Source organism: Rana temporaria, chromosome 2 (genome assembly GCF_905171775.1).
Source record: "Rana temporaria chromosome 2, aRanTem1.1, whole genome shotgun sequence".
NCBI classification, from domain to species: domain Eukaryota; kingdom Metazoa; phylum Chordata; class Amphibia; order Anura; family Ranidae; genus Rana; species Rana temporaria.
Genome location: NC_053490.1, coordinates 250,145,817 through 250,166,293, shown reverse-complemented (window position 1 = coordinate 250,166,293; position 20,477 = coordinate 250,145,817). Strand labels below are relative to the sequence as shown.

Genomic DNA, 20,477 nt, shown 5'->3' with positions numbered 1-20,477 from the left:
AACATTTATTTTGGAATGAAATGACAATACAGACAGAATACATAAGCAGAACATAGACAAATAGAAGTTACGCGTCACAATTTATCATATTTATTTCTATTGCATTTCATGGTGTTTCTTTACTGTTTCTCTTTCTTTCAAGTTTGATATTATGTTCAAACTATTGCCATTCATCTGTATTCATTAGAAGCACTATCTGCAGTATAGTGAGAGAGTATGATATAGATTTGTACAATGCATACAATTGTTAACGCCATCATACTATAAAGTTCACTATGTGGTGATGAACCATATACCACAAATCTGTAATAATTTATATGTATGAACATTTATGGTAATAAAGAGAAATGTATGGATTTAATTTTTTGTTTAGGATTGGTGAACTATGAAGTTGTAGTTACTGGATCAGTTTACTATTCTGTGGCTGTTACACTACGTAACCAGGAAGGACAAGAGGTAGCCACAGGGTTAGGTTCTGTGGGACAATTAAAAGTACCCAATGCAAATTTTTGGTGGCCTTATCTGATGACTCCACACCCTGGATATTTATATTCTTTGGAGGTAAGTCAAAACCTTACTGCTGGCAGTCTAGGAGTTGTCTTTATAGCCCCTTTGCTTGGATATGAAGTTTGTTTCCGCAGATGTGAATAAGAGAACTATTTGGTCCAGATAAGTAGTTTCTTCAAGCTGCTCACACACTCATTGTGTACATTCTCTCTTAGATTTACCAATAGCATATCTGATTGGACTTAACCATTTGCTGACTGCCCTATAGTACTTTTACTGCTACAAAATTGTTGGTCTTTTTTGTTTTTTCTTAATAGTGCAAAAAAAAAAATGCAGAGATGATCAAACAGCATTGCATCACAACGCAATTGTCAGTTAAAGTAACGCAGTGCCGTATCGCAAAAAGTGGCCTGGTCATGAAGGGGGGGGGGGGGGGGTGTCAAGTAGTTAAAGTGCACATCTGCCCAGAATAATTATGGACATTAATATATTTACATATTAATAAGTAGTAAAAGCCGCAGGGGGCGGTCCTTACTGCTGCAATGAACGGCTAATGTTATGATTTGTGAATACCGTTCCATGCAGTAATCCTCCTAACCCACACTGTGTGATGTCACACCAAGGGGTGACTCCATGACAGCCTGCGCCTAAAAGGGAATAGTTGGAACAACCGGCATGGTTGGCTGTAAGGGACAATTCCCGATTTTGAAGGTGAGTATTTCCGCAAACACTGTTTTTCCTATTTTTCTTATGACTTTGCTATTAATAACAAAATGTATAGCGTTCAGCTTTATATTGAATGCATTGTTTCGATAGGCCCTTGTTTTTTTATAGTAGTTGGTAAATGTAAAGTTTTTTTTGTACAGTCAAATTGTAAAGTGTGTGATCAGTTGTACAGAGAGAGCAAAAACAAAAAAGGGAAATAATTCGGTTTAAAGGAGTTGTAAAGGTAAATTATTTGCTATCTAGCTTCCTTTAAGCTAAAGGAGTTCTAGGTCACTTGCCTGTTCCTTCGATTTCCCTTGTAAATGTCACTAATTCTTCTTGGAAATCTTCACTTCCTCTTCATGGAACTTGTCACTGTCTAGCGAGCCATTTTGTCTGGTGGTAAGTGTCGTGTTCGCCCCCTCCCTTGGACTACAGCCCTGCGTGAGGACACTCTCTACGTTTCACAGAGAGACGGGGGCTTGGGGTTAGTGGGCGTGTCTACCATGCCACAGCGCCGCCTCCCTTGGCTTAGTTTCACTAATCTTCACTGCCCCGCCTTGACACCGCCCCCTTGCTGCCTGGAGAGCTTGCTGGCTGGGGAGGCGGGAATGGGTGTTTACATAGGGTGGCGTGTGTACGTTCTCGTTAGGCGAAGCGGCAATGTGCATGCATGATGCCGCTAAGCCTAATGGGAAATGTACGGTAGTTTCGTTCTTGCGGTGACGTCGCTGTAATGCACGTGTGCCGCAAACCTGGAAATACAGGACAGAAACAGAGGAAAGCAGGAGGATGATAATCGGCGTATAACGCACACTTTTTTTACCCTGAAAATAGAGGGTAAACCATGCCTGCGTATTATACGCCGATATCTGTTTTTTTTTTTTTTTTTTTTACCAACAGGGGGCGGAGATCGAGTGGTCGGCCCCGGGTGCCACCCATTGGGAGGGTATCAGGCCCGGCTGCCCAGCCTCTGCTGGCTGTGGGACAGTGCTGGCAGTAAACCCTAAAGCCCAGAAAACATTACCTCTCCTCCTGTGTAACTTCCAATGCAAATACAAGCCCCCAAATCCCTTTTTTATTTTTATTTTTTTTTTCAATATACCTGTACCACAGACGTGATAATCCTTCCCTCTTTTCTTCACTTCCTGGGGTCCTTATTTAGGTATCGACATCACTGCCTGCACTATGTGGACATGTGTTAGCGGAGGCAACATTTAAATATGTCTGTAGTGTCACATAAAAAAAATGTTCTTTTGCGTTCTCCATTCATCCTTCTTCTTTTTTTTTTTTTTTTTTTTTTTTTTTTTCTCTTGCTATCAAGTCATACAGATGGTAAACTTCTACAAATTGTGATTACTTTTAGGTGAAGATGACGGCAGATACAGGTAGTGGCAAAAGTGAAGATTTCTACGCCTTACATATTGGAATAAGGACTGTTAAGGTATCAGGACAGCAGTTCCTCATTAATGGAAAGCCTTTCTACTTCCATGGAGTCAACAAACATGAAGATTATGATGTAAGTGGAACACTACAATAAATGTGATGGGTAAAATGAGTGTATGTGCGTGCTAAGAGATCTGTTCATAGAGCTCAATTTAATGAATGCTTCTGGTTTCCTGGTACTTCAGCCTGATTTGCTACAAAATTGTTTATTTAATAAATGCTCAAAATTAGGTGACAAAATCAATTATGTCAACTACATCTCAGTCAAAATTCAATGGCCAGTTTGTCCAGAGTAGGTATATAGATGGGCATAACAATTCTTTTTTTCAGATCCTCAGAGTTCTTTGCCATGAGGTGCCATGTTGAACTTCCAGTGACCAGTATGAGAGATTGAGAGCCATAACACCAAATTTAACACACCTGCTCCCAATTCACACCTGAGATCTTGTAACACTAATAAGTCACATGACACCAGGGAGGAAAAATGGCTAATTGGGCCCAATTTGGACATTTTTCACTTGGAGGTGTACTCACTTTTGTTGCCAGCGGTTTAGACATGAATGGCTGTGTGTTGAGTTCTTTTGAGGGGATAGCAAATTGACATTGTTATACCAGCTGTACACTCACTACTTTACATACATTATAGCAAAGTGTAATTTCTTTAGTGTTGTCACATGAAAAGATAGAATAAAATATTTACAAAAATGTGAGGGGTGTACTCGCTTCTGTGAGACACTGTAAGGTTTGGTCTTTAACCACTTGCCGACCAGCCGCAGGTCGCCAAGATCACGCGAACTGTCATAGCTGTACATCGGTCCCTTTTTAAACAGGATAGCAGGCGTGCGCGATAACTGCCGCCACAAGCAAGGCACGAGAGGCAGAACATGGGTGTGTGTGTGTGTGTGTGTGTGTGTGTGTGTGTATAAACGCACAAATCCCTGTTCTGTTCTGTGAGGAGAGACAGATCGTGAGTTCCTAATAGCTAGGAACCACGATCAGTCCCCTCCCCCCACAGTTAAAAACACACATAGGGAACACAATTAACCCCTAGTGTTATCCCCTTACCTGCCAGTGACATCTTTACAATGATCAGTGTGTTTTTATAGCACTGATCGCTGTATAAATGGCAATGGTCCCAAAAATGTGTCAAGTGTCTGATTTGTCCGCCATAATGTTGCAGATCGCCGCCATTACTAGTAAAAAAAAAAATGCTATAAATCTGTATTTTGTAGACGCTATAACTTTTGCCCGAACCAATCAATATACTGTACATTTATTGCTATTTTTATTACCAAAAATATGTATAAGAATACATATCGGCCTAAATTGAGAAAAAAAAAACAAGTTCAAAATATAGTGTGTGTGTGTGTTTGTTTGTTTTTTTTTTTGTTTTTTTTTTGTTTGTTTGTTTATAGTGCAAAAAATTAAAACCGCAGAGGTGATCAAATACCACCAAAAGAAAGCTCTATTTGTACCAGCTGTACACTCACTACTTTACATTGTAGCAAAGTGTCATTTCTTTAGTGTTGTCACATAAAAAGAGATAATAAAATATTTACAAAAATGTGAGGGGTGTACTCGCTTCTGTGAGATACTGTATGTTTGTTATACATAGTCAGATAAATCTTCCTCCCCCCCCCCCCCCCCCCCCTTCTTCTTTTTTTTTTTTTTTTTTTTTTTTTTTTTTTTTACCAACTGGGTCTTTGAGCTTTTCTCTGCAATAATGGGCAGTGGGAGGGGTCAGCAGAGTACTATACATGGCATCCTGAAAACATTGCAGCACCCTACCTCGGTACTCCTCGAGAGTTATGAGCCCTGATGAAAGCAGTGGGCTGGGTATTGGGGGGAAATTATGTAAACCTCAAAATGCCTTGATAGGTGTATGTCAGTCTGAAGAAGTGGACATTCCTAGGCAAACTGCATCAATGTGCAGATTACCCTAGGTAGCACCTACATGTGATGGTCATATTTGAAATACAATTAATGAAATGGGCAAATCCTAGACAGTCAGGCAGGAGTAAAAATAACTATTTTGAGGTTTTATGTCCCCCAGCCAGGAACTGAAGTGGACTGTTTTTGACTTGAAGCAACTTATAATGCACACTATGAGAATCTCAAATGTGCAGTGACATCGGCCTAAGCAATTTCAGTACAGTAGAGAAACTTGTGCAAGGCTGAAAGGAAGGCTTGAGTTCAGCTTTAACTTGTAGACTCTGACATACTAATACTATTGCCGTTTTGATTATTTAAACAGATCCGAGGCAAAGGACTGGACTGGCCTACAGTTCTAAAGGACTTTAACCTGCTGAAGTGGCTTGGAGCAAACTCCTTCCGCACTAGTCATTACCCTTATGCAGAAGAAATTATGGACCTTTGTGACAAGTATGGCATAGTGGTCATCGATGAAAGTCCAGGAGTGGGCATAAGATCTCCGTAAGAAATGCTAACTATTAATACCATTGTCATTTTTATTCTTTTTATTTATCTGTAAATATGTAATAGAATTGCTGGATGCAGTACTTTGCTGTGTAAAATATAGACTGCTGTGTCCATAGGTAATATGCCCTGGACACTGGAGTAATCCAAAACACCTGCCATTTAAAGTAGTTGTCAACCCCTTACAACACACTTCATGCTACAGGTAAGCCAATATAAAGGCTTACCTGTTGCTACCCTGGATATCTCCTAAACCTGCACGGTTTAAATGTACATAACCATGCACTAGAGCTGCACGATTCTGGCTAAAATGAGAATCGCAATTTATTGCCTGGAATAAATGATTCTCGCGGTGTAACCACATAATACAAACAAATTGGGCTAACTTTTAGACCCCTTCCACACTGCCGTGGGATTCGGCCTCTAGCGGTGCGGTATTAACCCCCGCTAGTGGCTGATAAAGGGTTAATACCGGCCGCAATGCGCCTCTGCAGAGGCGCATTGCGGGCGGTATTGTCACGGTTTCCCATTGTTTTAAATGGGAAGGAACGGTGAAGGAGTGGTATACACGCCGCTCCTCTCACCACTCAAAAGATGCTGCTGGCAGGAGATTTTTTTCACTCCCGCCAGCGCATCGCCTCAGTGTGAAAGCCCTCGGGTTTTTACATTGAGTATGCAGTGCAGGAGTTTTTCAGGCGGTATAGCAGCGCTGTGCCGCCTGAAACTCCTCAGTGTGAAAGGGGTCTAACTGTGTTGTTTTTTTTTTTTTTTTTCATTTAAACCGCTGCGCAAATACGGTGTGACATAAAATATTGCAACAACCACCATTTTATTCTCCAGGGTCTCTGCTAAAATAAAATGTATCATGTTTGGGTCTTCCAAGTAATTTTCTAGCAGAAAATGATTTTTACTTGTAGGCAACAAATGTCAGGAAAGGTTTGGTCTTTAACCACTTGCCGACCAGCCGCCGGCTGCAGGTCGCCAAGATCACGCGAACTGTCATAGCTGTACATCGGTCCCTTTTTTAAACAGGATAGCAGGCGTGCGCGATAACCGCCACCACAAGCAATCGCGGGCACGAGAGGCAGAACATGGATATGTGTGTGTGTGTGTGTGTGTGTGTGTATAAACGCACAAATCCCTGTTCTGTTCTGTGAGGAGAGACAGATCGTGAGTTCCTAATAGCTAGGAACCACGGTCAGTCCCCTCCCCCCACAGTTAAAAACACACATAGGGAACACAATTGACCCCTAGTGTTATCCCCTTCCCTGCCAGTGACATCTTTACAATAATCGGTGAGTTTTTATAGCACTGATCGCTGTATAAATGGCAATGGTCCGAAAAATGTGTCAAGTGTCTGATTTGTCCGCCATAATGTTGCAGATCGCCGCCATTACTAGTAAAAAAAAAAAATGCTATAAATCTGTATTTTGTAGACACTGGCCCAGATTCAAGAAGCACTTGCGCCCGCGCAACCATAGTTGCGCGGCGCAAGTGCTTACTTGCTCCGGTGTAACGAGTAGTCCTGATTCAGGAACCTCGTTACACCGAATGCAGCCTAGGATGTGACAAACATAAGCCTCCTTATGCCTTCACATCCCAGGCTGCATTCTTGCGTTGGCCGCTAGGGGGCGCGGCCTTTGTGATCGGCGTGTAGTATGCAAATTGCATACTACCACCGATTCACAAGTTGCGCGGGCCCTGCGTACGCAAGGTACGGAGTTTCCGTACGGCGCCTTTAGCATAAGGTTGCTCCTGCTAATAGCAGGCGCAGCCAATGCTAAAGTATAGCTGCGCCTCCCGCTCGCGACGTTCAAATTTCACGTCGTTTACGTAAGTGAACCGTGAATGGCGCTGGACGCCGTTCACTTACAAGCAAATGACGTCCTTGCGACGTCATTTGCCGCAATGCACGTCGGGAAAGTTTCCCGACGGAGCATGCGCTGTTCGCTCGGCGCGGGAGCGCGCCTAATTTAAATGATTCCCGCCCCCGGCGGGATCATTTACATTAGGCAGCCTTGCGCCCGGCTGCTTAGCATATTGCCCGCGCAATTTATGGAGCAACTGCTCCGTGAATCGCGGGCAAAGCGCAATATTTGCGTGGGCGCAGAGAAAAAAATTTGCTCTTTGCCCACGCAAATATTGCGCGATTCTACTTGAATCTGGGCCACTATAACTTTTGCCCAAACCAATCAATATACTGTACACTTATTGCTATTTTTATTACCAAAAATATGTATAAGAATACATATCGGCTTAAATTGAAAAAAAAAATTGCTTTATATTATAGCAACAACTTCAAAATATTTGTGTGTGTGTGTGTGTGTGTTTTTTTTTAGCGCAAAAAATTTAAACCGCAGAGGTGATCAAATACCACCAAAAGAAAGCTCTATTTGTGGTAAAAAAAAGGACGTAAATTTTATTTGGGAGCCACGCCGCCCAACCACACAATTGTCAGTTAAAACGAGGCAGTGCCGAATCACAAAAAGGGCTATGGTCTTTGGCCAGCCAAATGGTCTGGGGCTTAAGTGGTTAAAGCAAAGCGGCGCCGAATCGCAAAAAATGGCCCGGTCATGGAGCTGCTAATTTTTCAGGGCTGAAGTGGTTAAGTTTCCCTCATCTACATGCCAGAGTTCCTTCCTTTTTAATAAAAGAACAAAAATATACTTTGTTTCTACTTATTCTCCTGTTGTAATAAAACTTGGCAGGCTGCCTGGATTTTATTTTTCCAGCTGTGAGAACTCTCTGCGCTTGTTAGAGAATTGTGACATGCTGTTTTGAAGATCGGGGAAGGGAAAAAGCGATTTTGATTCTTAAAGCGGAATTTTAGGCTTTTTTTGTTTGTTAACCACATAGTGACCGCTGCATGCAGATATACGTCTGCATAATGGCACGGGCAGGCAAATGGGCTTACCTGTACGTAATTTTAAATTTGACGCCCAGTGGGTGCCTGCCGTTTGCCTCGTGAGTGTGCTCGCGGGTCCCAGGAACTCAATGTTCCCAGGCGTCCCGCGATTGCGGTCGGCAAAAGCAGAGGATGCCTTTTGTAAACAAGGCATTCCCCTGTTCTGCCTAGTGACATGTCACTGATCGAATGTTCCCTGTGATAGTGATCAGTGTGGTGTCATTGGTAGTTCCTCCCCCTAACAGTTAGAATCACTCCCTACGACACACTCGACCCCTTCAGCGCCACCTAGTGGTTAACCCCTTCACTGCCAGTGCATTTTTATAGCACTGTCGCTGTAAAAATTACAAGTGTCCGATGTGTCCGCCTATTGCAATTATTTTTTTTTTTTTTTTTTTTTTTTTACCAAAAATATGTAGAATACGTATCGGCCTAAACTGAGAAAAAATTAGCTTTTTAAAAATAAAAAATAATTTGGGGATATATATTATAGCAAAAAGTACAAAATATTGCTTTTTTTTTTTTTTTTCCAAAATTGTCGCTCTATTTTTGTTTATAGCACAAACAATTAAAACCGCAGAGGTGATCAAATACCACCAAAAGAAAGCTCAATTTGTGGGGTAAAGGACGTAAATTTTTGTTTGGGAGCCACGTTGCACGACCGCGCAATTGTCAGTTAAAGCGACCCAGTGCCGAATCGCAAAAAGTGGGCTGGTCTTTGGCCAGCCAAATGGTCCGGGGCTTAAGTGGTTAAAGGTCAGCCGCTACAAAAAGTTTAGCTGCTGACTTCTAATAAACAAACACTTACCTGTTCCACAGTCCAGCGATGCGGCTGCCCTGAGCGTCGCTTCTTTCTGCCGGCGCTGTCATAGCCACTGTGGGCACCTGGCCATGACGGCTTTCGGGTTCAGGGCCTGGCACATGTGTGTGTCACGTTCCCAGTGCACAGGTAATCTTCTGGGACCTGTCGCATGTCCCAAAAGATTGCTGAGAGGGAGGGGCCGCCTAGGAGTAAGAGGAGGAGTCTCCTAGGCGGCAAGTGGGACAGAAAGTCCCCTTTAAAAGTACCAACCCCCCCCCCCAAAAAAAAATTACATCCAAATGTGTGGGGGCGAGGAGTACTTAAAGCGGAAGTTCCACTTCTGGGTGGAAACTCCGCTTTGACGATATTAATCGTGCAGCTCTACCATGCACATAATGAAATGGATGATCTGGTTGCCCATTTTTGTTTGTCCTGTGCATATGGGGATGTTGATTTTTGCAGTCCCTAATTGCAGGACCCTTCTTTTTTTTTTTTTTTTTTTTATATTGCACAATTAGTCATAAATTCATAATTCTTTGAATGTAAGTTTACAGATCGGAATAGTTGCTTTGGGACAGCAGAACCCATTAATATAATAATTCACTTCTTGGCTTTCTTGCTGTCTATTCTTTGTACGTGAACTTAATACTATTACAAGGTGTGTGTCCTATGTCTTGTCAGTGCAAGCTTTGGTAACCGGTCACTGGAACATCATTTAACTGTCATGGAGGAGCTGGTGCGCAGGGATAAAAACCATCCATCTGTGGTTATGTGGTCAGTTGCCAATGAACCAGCTTCAGAGCTTGGTGAAGCAGGTTATTATTTTAAGTAAGTGGGACTTTGTTATTTTACTGTGTATTTAACTAATGTTGTATAAAATTGTTGTTGTTTTGTTAAATATGTCATATGTTTTGGAATGTTAATATCTCAAACAGCAGTTTGCATATGTTCATCGCAATAGTCCTAAAAAAGTACATTTGTATTAACTCGTCATGAAATAAATATGTAGGCTGCCAATGCTGAACTTCTAAAAATGCTAGTTGCCTGGCTGTCATATTGGTCCACTGACAAACGGGGGGGAAAATATATATTATATATATATTAAATATATATTATATATATATATATATATTTTTAAAGAATCCTACATATTTAATTCTGCCTCTCAGAAAAGCCTTTCTGGCCACTTCAGAAAACAATACCAATATTTTAGGTTCCAGTTAGATTATTATTATTATTATTATTATTATACAGGATTTATACAGCGTCAACGGTTTTTTGTAGCACTTTACAAAGGCGACCGCACGATTACAATACAGTTCAATACAATTTAATGGGAGGGGGAGGTGGTACAAAAGGTAATGGCAGCAGGTGATGATCTGATGGAGGTGACTCGAGTACAGTTCTCAGGTGGAGGTGGGGTAGGCTTCCCCGAATAAGTGAGTTTGCAAGGATCGCCTACAGGCTGACAGCGTAGGGGCTAACCGGACCGCCCAGAGGCGATTAAATTTGCATGTGCTGCGCTATATAAGTTTTCATTCATTCATTCATTCATTCATTCATTCATTCAGGAGTTCCAGGAGGCAGGGAGTTCCAGAGGATGGGAGAGGATCTGGAGAGGTTCTGGAGGCGAACGTGGGAGGGGGTAACACGGGAGCTAGAGAGCAGGAGGGATGATTTGGGTGATATCTGCAGATGAAGTTGGTGTCGTTAGTCACAAAGGGGCGAATTCTGGAAATATTGCGGTTAAGGCAGCAAGATGTAGCCAGTGATTTGTTGTGGGGGCTGAAGAAGAGGTCAGAGTCTATGATTTCACCCAGCACCCTAGTGCGTGTGGAGGGACCAATGATTGTGCCAATCTCCATGGTAAAGTCATGGGGAGGTGATAAGAAAGGAGGAAATATTACAAGCTCAGTTATAGAAAGATTGAGGAAGTGGTGTTGCATCCATACTTTTTGTAAGTTTGTGATGCGTGTGGAGATTGAGGGGGTGAGTTGTGGAGTCGAGAGATGTATCTGGGTGTCATCAGCATAGAGGTGGTATTGGAAGCCATGGAAGGTTATCAGTTGGCCCAGGGAAGAGTTTTATAAAGCTAAAGAATAGGCGGGGCCCAAGGACAGAGCATTGGGGTATCCCAACAGAAAGCGTAAGAGGCGCAGAGAAGACAAGTTGTTCAAACAAGCAGAGCCCAGTGAGAGTTTAAGTATGGGGGTAACCAGTGCATGTTTGAGCAGGAAGGGAAAGGTGCCTGAGGAGAGTGAGAGGCTGAATATGTGGGTTGGAGCGTTTAGGCTGGAGCAGGAAGGTGGTTGCAGTAATTGTGAGGTGGATTGTGGGAAGGAGTTTGGCAACTTTGTCAGTGGTAAGGCGGTTGAAAGATGAAAGTATGGAATGTGGTGTTGGACCTGGTGTGTTGGTTGGGGGAGAAAGCTGGGCGTTGGATATCTCATCACAAATTGTTTTGCTTTTGCTATGGTTGGCAATCTACAGGGCAGTTAAGCAAGTTGGTGGGAAGGGTGAGGAATTAAGGGTAGAAGTGAGTTGATGAGGTTTGGATGAGAGGGTTTTGAAGAGTGGTGTAGTAGGTTTGTTTAGCAGTGTAGAGGTTGAAGTCCAGGCTGGGATTTGGTTTTACGCCGCTCTAGACCTGTCAGTTTATCGGGTAACCCATACATCCCGTACAGGTAAGCCGATACTCCTTGACAGGAACATTCAATTAACTACAAGCCCCACACAGCCGTGCTGTTTTTCAAACGGTGGCAGCTGGTGCAGGGAACTTCTTCTCCCTGTACCGCTGCCACAAGGAGGGGGGCAGCGGGCGACGGCTCCAGCAATGGGAACAAGTTGCATGTTCCCCCCTAAAATTAGGTGTAACATGTTCCCAAAGGTGAACTTGTCCTTTTTAAAGTCATTTATGATACACTGACATTCCTCTTGCAGTACAGTTGATTATTACATAGATGTCAAATCAGGGAGAACAGTTGCATATTGCTGTATAATTTTATTGACTTATTTACCACACGATTTTTTTGTTTCCTTTTCAGAAACTGTGTATAATTGCAATCTTCTTCTTTTTTTTTTTTTTTTTTTTTTTTCCACAGGACAGTGATCTCTCACACTAAAAGCCTGGACTCGACTAGACCAGTCACTTATGTTACAAATGCCAGATATGATATAGATCAAGGTGTACGTTGTCCTTTACCCTCCATTTTTTGTTTTGTTTGGTATATTGTGGGACTGTGTCAAGCAAAAAATGTCAGGGCCATGAGGCCGTGATAAGTCGGTCTCGAGCCCTAATCCCCATAATACAGTGACCCTAAAAAAAAAAAACATTCACCTGGTCCGATAAATAAACCATAGAATGTATTTTGTTGCATTTGTGCATAAAAATGGACTCCTGTGCAAATATCGGCCAGTGTTTTTAGCCCAGCCCAGTTCACCACTGAACTACAGAACAGCTTCTCCCTATGTTATGGAGAGAGGGAGGTGCTCTCTAGTCCTAATACACTTTTTTTTTTTTTTTGTTTTTAACCTATGGCGACGATGCTGCTTTTCCGTAGATGCAATACATTGAGTGAATATTGTCAGCCTAGGATGAGAAGTGTATTACTGGCAGGATCGCTGGGTGAAAATAAAACCAAAAAAGGCAAAAACTGAAAAATAATTCAGCCACCACATCTAAGGACTGATAAGCTGCTATAAATAAAAAATGTTGTTCTACATGAAGAACTTCACACCCACCCTGCTTTCTTTTATTCCTTCCCTCTTATTTGTTATCCAAGGTTGTTGTCCTCAATTCAAATACTCACCTGCCCAGTAAACCCAGCTTTGTCCTGCATTGAACCACTGTGTAGGTGATATGGCCCTGGTCCCACGCTGCCATCTTTCCTTCTCATGTCATCAGGAGCTTGACTGCCTCTTCTGGGTTGTTGCAGCCGGCCCCCAGTGATTCATTTGACACTGCAATAGAAGGGAGTCATGGGTCATATCGCCAGCTTAAATAGATGAAGTAGAAGAGTTTAATATCACGTTAAACTATATAAAATGATCACAACAAGTGTTGGGTAGATAGCAGAGATTTACTTTACAAATAAAACATAAATATTTGCAGTATTGTATGTTTTGTATATATTTGATTTAATCTATTTGTAACTGAATTGTCCTGATTAAATGCCAAAATCAGTCATATTTATACATATATAAATATATACCTTTATTATATGGGGTGTGTGTGTGTGTGTGTGTGTATGTATGTATATATGTATGTGTCTATCTCTAATCGATCAGTGCCAGAAAGCCAGATACCTCAGAAGAACTGAAATCTAGTTTGATATCAGATAAAAATTATAGATTGCTGCCTATATTTTACAGGCCCCATATGTGGATGTGATCTGCGTCAATAGCTACTTCTCATGGTACCATGACCCAGGCCATCTTGAGGTGATTCAGATCCAGCTGAATACACAGTTTGACAAGTGGCATGAAATGTATCAAAAGCCAATAATACAGTCTGAATATGGAGCAGACACCATTCCTGGTTTCCACAGCGTGAGTACAGTTTGAAGGCCAAGTCAAAATGTATGCTATTAAGAGTTAATATATATTTTCCAGAAATACGATGCAATATTTCTAGTTTTATGTGTCGCTGTTTTATGTTGCGTTATAACTATGTGCAATGCTGTTGCTGACAACTTGCCATCTTCATAATAGCTAGAAGCTGCAGAGAGAATGGCTATTTACCCCAGTATATTGATCCGGTCACTGCCACGTTCTTATCAGCAACAGGACTGCTAGTGACTTAGTCCTCAATTTATCCTTGACCTACAACAGATCTTAGGATCGTTGTCTGTCTGTTGTACAATGCAGTAATAGCTTACTTTTTAACCACTTAAGACCCGGACCTTTATGCAGGTAAAGGACCTGGCCAGTTTTTGCGATTCGACACTGCGTTGCTTTACCTGACAATTGTGCAATGTGGCTTCCAAACAAAATTGGCGTCCTTTTTTTCCCCACAAATAGAGCTTTCTTTTGGTGGTATTTGATCACCTCTGCGGTTTTTATTTTTTGCGCTATAAACAAAAATAGAGCGACAATTTTGAAACATTTTTAATATTTTTTTTTACTTTTTGCTATAATAAATGTCCCCCCAAAAAGATATTTAAAAAAAACGTTTTTTTTTCCCTCAGTTTAGACCGATACGTATTCTTCTACCTATTTTTGGTAAAAAAAATCGCAGTAAGCGTTTATCGATCGGTTTGCGCAAAATGTATACCGTTTACAAAATAGGAGATAGTTTTATTGCATTTTTATTAATTATTTAGTTTTTACTACTAATGGCGGCCATCAGCTTTTTTTTTTTTTTTTTTCCGTGGCGGACACATCGGACAATTTTGACACATTTTTGAAACCATTGTCATTTTCACAGCAAAAAATGCTATAAAAATGCATTGTTCTCTGTGAAGATGACAATTGGAGTTTGGGAGTTAACCACTAGGGGGCACTGTAGGGGCTATGTGTGACCTCATATGTTTTTCTAACTGTAGGGGGCGGGGCTGGACGTGTGACGTCATTGATCGTGTTTCCCTATATTAGGGAACACACGATCAATGAAGCTGCCACTGTGAAGAACGGGGAAGCTGTGTTTACACACAGCTCTCCCCGTTCTTCAGCTCCGGGGACCGATCGCGGGACTCCGGCAGTGATTGGGTCCCGCGGCCACAGAGCTTCGGACCGGGTCGCGGGCGCACGCCCGCGGCTGGGCACTTAAAGAGGACATACAGGTACGTGCTTGTGCCCAGCCGTGCCATTCTGCCGACGTATATCTGCAGGAGGCGGTCCTTAAGTGGTTAAGCAAATACTCCAAGTTTACTTGCAGTTAGTAACAGAATTTTGGTCTACCTACCCAATTTATCACTTACAGGTTCTGCTTACGTTTGATCTCATTTTGCATTGACATTGGGTCCACAGTGTAAAGTAAGTGTGTTTTGTGTTTTCTGTAATCGCAAATGTAAACTGTCCATTGTTGTTGTTTTTTTCAGTAGTAGTTTATAGATCTGCTGTGCTATAATGGTTGATATGCATTACAGTGAGAATAGAACTGGTCTTAATCTGGAAGACAAGGAATAATCTGACTTCCAGTTTTTGTAGCCCTTTTGACAAATAATGGCCTGCACATTTTTTATTGAGTGTAGTATTACAGACCAGTTTTAAAAAGTACACTGCATTCTAGCATTAGTTGCAGAGCCCAAGGTATAGACCCTTCAAAAGTTTCTAAATCTGCTTGCTTTTTTGTTGTTGTTGTGCAGGACCCTCCAGTAATGTTTACAGAGGAATACCAAGAAATGGTCTTAAGGAACTACCACTCTGTTTTTGACCAGAAGAGGAAAACCTTTGTTATTGGAGAACTCATCTGGAACTTTGCAGACTTTATGACTGCACAAGGTAAGATAAAGTGGTTTCTTCTACAGCATCTTCCCTGGGGAGTATTCCTTAGAATCCCATTGTTGTGAACCAATTTAAAATTTATTTTTATTTTTTGCCCATTATAGCCAAGGCTATATATGTCGGCTTTAAAATAAAATAAATACTCCAGCACATTTATAAAGCACGGCTTTGATAGACCTCTCTTCCTATCAAACGGCTGTAGCATTATACAGGAAAACTTTGAAGGACTTCCCAGGCATTACTCCACATTGGATCCATAGTTTTATGTCTCGCTAGTAGTCAATATAGTGTTCTGAGGATATCGGTATCTGCTCTCCAATTATAAATCCCCTTTTAGTGCCATGTGTGTAGAATTATCTATATTATTAATAGCCAGGGTGAACACGATTAAGGCTGGGTTCACACTTGTCCTACAAACGGTCCTACATTGGGAGCCTCATGTAGCATGACGTGTGAAAATCAATGTTTCCCTATGAGAGCTGTCTTAACTGGTCCTACACAAGTCGGTCCGACTTTGAAAATGCTCCCTGTACTACTTTTGGTCCTACATTGATCCTACTTCAACCCATTGAATATCATTGAAGTCGGACCAAAGTAGTATCCTGTTCATGAAAGTAGGATGGATGTAGGACCAATGTAGCAGAGCAAAGTAGGATGAAAGTAGTGTGAACCCAGCCTTAATGTGGAATTTTGGCGGTAATTGGTTCACACAATTGGCCAGCAGAATATATATTTCTCTTCCGTTCATGGACGGACACAGCAGCATTGACCTTAGGGTTATATACCTTCCTTCTAGGAGAGACTAGGCAGAAAAAAACAGCACTTTAAGTGTTAAAAACACTTCTCTCAGTACAGCACCTCCCAGGGGGCGTGTCCCCCGGGTACATCCCACTCTCGGGAACATCCAGCCTCAGTTTTAATCTGTCAGGAGAGGACATGGCCTTTCTGGAGCATTTTTATTTTTTTCGCTTCATTTGATTTTGTTCCTGCATTTTTGGATCCTGGGATCTACTCTCAACTGCCGACTGGGTGACAGGCTGCATCTTGATCCTTGTAGTCCCCCCATGTTCGGCCATTGAGCGTGTGCCGGTCTTTAGCTAGGCTGTCCACGACATGCCCTGTTGCTCCAGGGGCGGCCGGTGAACTACATGTTCCAGGGCACACATATGACCGGTCTCTATGGTTGTGTCAGTGTGCTGGGCCGACAGCCATGCCGCAAGCGGACGTTGGTTCTGTCTGGAATGCCTCCAGCCAGTGGTCGCAGGATGGGTAAGTAGTATGGATGCCTCCTTTGGCCGCAAGGTTTTACAGGCGGCAGTTTAAGGTTGAAGTTTCTCAGTTGAGGAACTATGGTTTGTTTGGGGTGAAGCTTGTTTTTTTTTCCCAGCCCTCGAATTTTTTTGACACTGCTTGGGGACGTCCCTAAGGTCAATGCTGCTATGTCCATCCATGAACGGAAGAGAAAATAGGATTTTTGTACCCACCATAAAATCCATTTCTCTGAGTTCATGGACGGACACAGCACCCACCCCTCCTTTGTTTGTACTGCTTGTCTACGAACTGAGGCTGGATGTTCCAGAGAGTGGGATGTACCCGGGGGACACGCCCCCTGGGAGGTGCTGTACTGAGAAGTGTTTTTAACACTTAAAGTGCTGTTTTTTTTTTCTGCCTAGTCTCTCCTAGAAGGAAGGTATATAACCCTAAGGTCAATGCTGCTGTGTCCGTCTATGAACTCAGAGAAATGGATTTTACGGTGAGTACAAAAATCCTATTTTTTTTCCCACTTTGCATGAAAATACAGGTGACTACTATTTAATATTTCCCTCTATTTAAAACACTAGGTAAAACCTCAAAAAAATAAAAATGCTTCTCTTAGACCTGGATTTCCAGGTTGTACCCCAAGGTGCTGGTGATATCACTCACCGCAAGATCCTAGATCTCGCAGGAATGCACAAGGGTACTGTATAGTTGGTGCTATTCAGCAAAAACTGCAATAAAGTTAGAAGGTTCACTTTATTGACTCCTCTGTAATCCACTGCATATAGATTTTAGAGTTGATCACTCGGTTTGTTTGCTTGTTGAGGCTTCAGATGCCCACAGTTAAAATGATTGCAGCCAGACTCAATGGCGGGATATTTTTGCAGCATATTTGGCAAGTACAGAATCGGTATATATAAAATAATATGCAAACTTGTTGGAGGGAAGTTTCATAATGGCAAAGATGTTTTTATTGCAAATTATGTAAGCAGACTGCATATCCTCTTTAATGCAATCTCCGCATTAACCCCCTCACACCGACCATACGCTAATTTGGCTTGAAGGGGTTATATTGGAGTGCAGCTGCAGGGATCACCACGGTACTGTTTTTTTAGAGCCAGTGATTGGCTTTCTATTGATGACAACCAATGTGGCTAAAAGCTGCTCGGCTGTTATCATAAGCAGCGGGAGGGGACGTCGGTCCATCCCTCTCCTTTCCCACCGGGAGACCCAAACGACCAGCCGACACATCCACCGGCTGGCTGAAGCCCTGAATGAAGCTGGAATCTGCTGCGATCGGGTCTCCGATCTAGTAACCCAGAAGCGATGTCATGACATCACTTCTGGTTTACTCGTCTGCTAATGGCGTGGATTTAAAAAAGAAAAAATCCCTAGTATTCCAGATTTTGGCTTTTTTTGAATGCTTTGAAGTGCAAAGCGAACGCATAGGCAAGTCGTGCCCACAAATGTAACCGGTGTTCAAACCACATATGTGAGGTATCGTCGCGATCATTAGAGCATGAGAAATAATTCTAGCACAATACCACCTCCTAACTCTAAACTAGTAACCTGTAGAATTTTTTTTAAAGGGTCGCCTTTGGTGATTTTAAAGTACCATAGTTTGTTGCCATTCCACGAGTGTGCGCAATTTCAAAGCATGACATGTTTGGTATCTATTTACTCAACGTAACGTCTTCTTTCACATTATACAAAAAAATTGGACTAACTTCAATTTTTTTTTTTAATTAATGAAAGTGTCAAGCAATTGTGTTTTAAAAGACCGCTGCATAAATACCGTGTGACATAAAATATTGCAGTGATCGCCATTTTATTCTCTACGTTCTCTGCTAAAATATATATATTTTTTAGCAGAGACCCTATAATATATTGCTTGGGGGTTCTTAGTAATTTTCTTGCAAAAAATATGGATTTTAACTTGTAAGCAACAAATGTCAGAAAAAGGGTTAGGGTAAAAAAAAAATCTTCAGTATGCGCCCCTCCCTCCACAGATATGAGAGCAAGTACCTTTTGGAAGGCAGATGCTGTCCATAAAGAATTATACAGGGCATCATTTTTATTAAAAAATTTGGTGTAAGATTCGATACCTCTATCATTCGTGATGAAAGTGAACAAATTATTTTCAGTGCAACAGTTTGTACTGAAAATGACAGCAGACAATGATTTTTCATCCACTTTGAGAATAATTCTGACCAGGTTATCCTATTGCTATCAGTCATTGGTAAATTGTTTTTATAATTGGAATGTAACAACTGTCCTTTCTATTCTTCTGAAAATGTGTCCTGTGTATTGCCAGTCTTGGTAACTAGGCCCTAATGTTGTTGGTGAGTATGCCTTATTAGGAACATGGCCTACACTATATTTTTAACAGGATACAGGTCTACAAGGTATGTTGTGTTACAAAGTTGCAAGTTAAAATGTAACATGTCATTATCTATGGGATAATTTTTTTTTTTTCCCACCTCAGATGTTAAAAGAGTTGTTGGCAACAAAAAAGGCATCTTTACTCGCCAACGACAGCCCAAAACATCAGCTTTTATTCTGCGAGACAGATACTGGAAACTGGCCAATGAAACTCGGTATCGCTACCAACCAAATTCTAGGTATTAAATGGTTTCCCTTATAATAATTGGTGCTTTCAGAGCCTGCCATAAAGTGGCTTACAGAATTCCTACCTACTGAGTCTGACTACTCGACGATTACTCCAGCGGGTATTGTACTGAAATGTTTACTTCTCAGCCTTCCAAACCACAATGCAATTGTTACATAAAGACGTGATACAAAAGTGCCTTGAATGTTTAAAATTGCACACTCGATGCAATACTTTGCAGTACATATTATGTACATAATTATTACTAAAGCACACCAATCCTAAAATTCATATTGTTTTTCTAACCTAAGAGATTACATTTTTTGGGATGCTGATTCTTGTATTATGTATATGTAATTTAGTAAATTACTTTTTTAATTTTTGCTGAGGTTGCTTTTGGCATCTGCGTTAGATAACTATGCACTTAACTGAATCAATCGACCAATGTTTTGATGAATAAAATTGTAACATATTGAAATTTTGTGTAATTTTATTTACTTGAATTCTATTTACTATCTTTTGTAGTTGTGAGTACTCTGTTTTCAATTCTGAGAAAATAAAAGTAGCTTAGTTATCATTAAAGAGCAATAATTTCAGTGCTGACCATTTGACATAATTGGTAAGGTACTGGTCTATTCAGTTCAACCTGTGTGTCACTGCCGTTTTTTCAATATATCTGTACATTGTGTTTGCTAAGAAACACATTTTATTCAAACGCTTCGCTGACAGCACCAATGGAAGGAGTTCCGCATTCTTACCACTTTAACAGTAAAGAACACAGTTTAAGAATGAACTGCCTCTCGTCCAACTTCTTAGTGTGGCTATATCTGTCTTCTTTATAGACTTAAGAATAAATAGTTTCCTCCCATTGTTTGTCACTATTCAAAGACCTGTCTATTACTATCATGTCCCTTCATAAGCAACACTTCTCCAGGGAGAATGAAGATAGTTTTTTTTTGTAGTTGCGCCCCTTATTCCTCTCTAGACCCTCTCCAGTTCAAAAATATCCTTCCTAAGGATTGGCCACCAAAACTGAAAAGCATGCTCAACCTGTACCAGAGTAAATACCCTTAATGCATGCTAGCCTTGCTTGCTGCAGTTTGGCACAGCACACTATTGCCAAGTCTGTGATCTACTAGGGCACCCAGATCCTTTTCCATCTTTGATTTCCGCCAGAGGTTCTGCCCCTAGCGAATAACTTTGCATTCATAATTTTAGCTCCCAATTGCATTACTTTACCAATAATAATCCTTACCTGCCATATAGTTGCCCACCTCTATTTTTTTTTTTTTTTCTTAAATTTCTTTATTTTCCATTTAATTGTCAAGACAAATATTATTACAAAAATAAGAAGAGCATTTGAAATA

General features: G+C 41.3%; 1 protein-coding gene across 1 annotated transcript in view; it reads left to right on the top strand.

Annotated features, from left to right (window-relative positions):
* GUSB (glucuronidase beta) overlaps nt 1-19,588 on the top strand; it is a 35,489-nt gene extending 15,901 nt beyond the window's left edge. The window contains exons 5-12 of the mRNA XM_040336763.1: nt 374-561; nt 2,579-2,731; nt 4,913-5,091; nt 9,483-9,629; nt 11,903-11,987; nt 13,173-13,349; nt 15,107-15,242; nt 18,988-19,588. Coding sequence (XP_040192697.1) covers nt 374-561; nt 2,579-2,731; nt 4,913-5,091; nt 9,483-9,629; nt 11,903-11,987; nt 13,173-13,349; nt 15,107-15,242; nt 18,988-19,130 — 1,208 coding nt within the window. The 3' untranslated portion in view covers nt 19,131-19,588. The remainder of the gene's footprint in view (nt 1-373; nt 562-2,578; nt 2,732-4,912; nt 5,092-9,482; nt 9,630-11,902; nt 11,988-13,172; nt 13,350-15,106; nt 15,243-18,987) is intronic.
* The last annotated feature ends 889 nt before the right edge of the window (nt 19,589-20,477 follow it).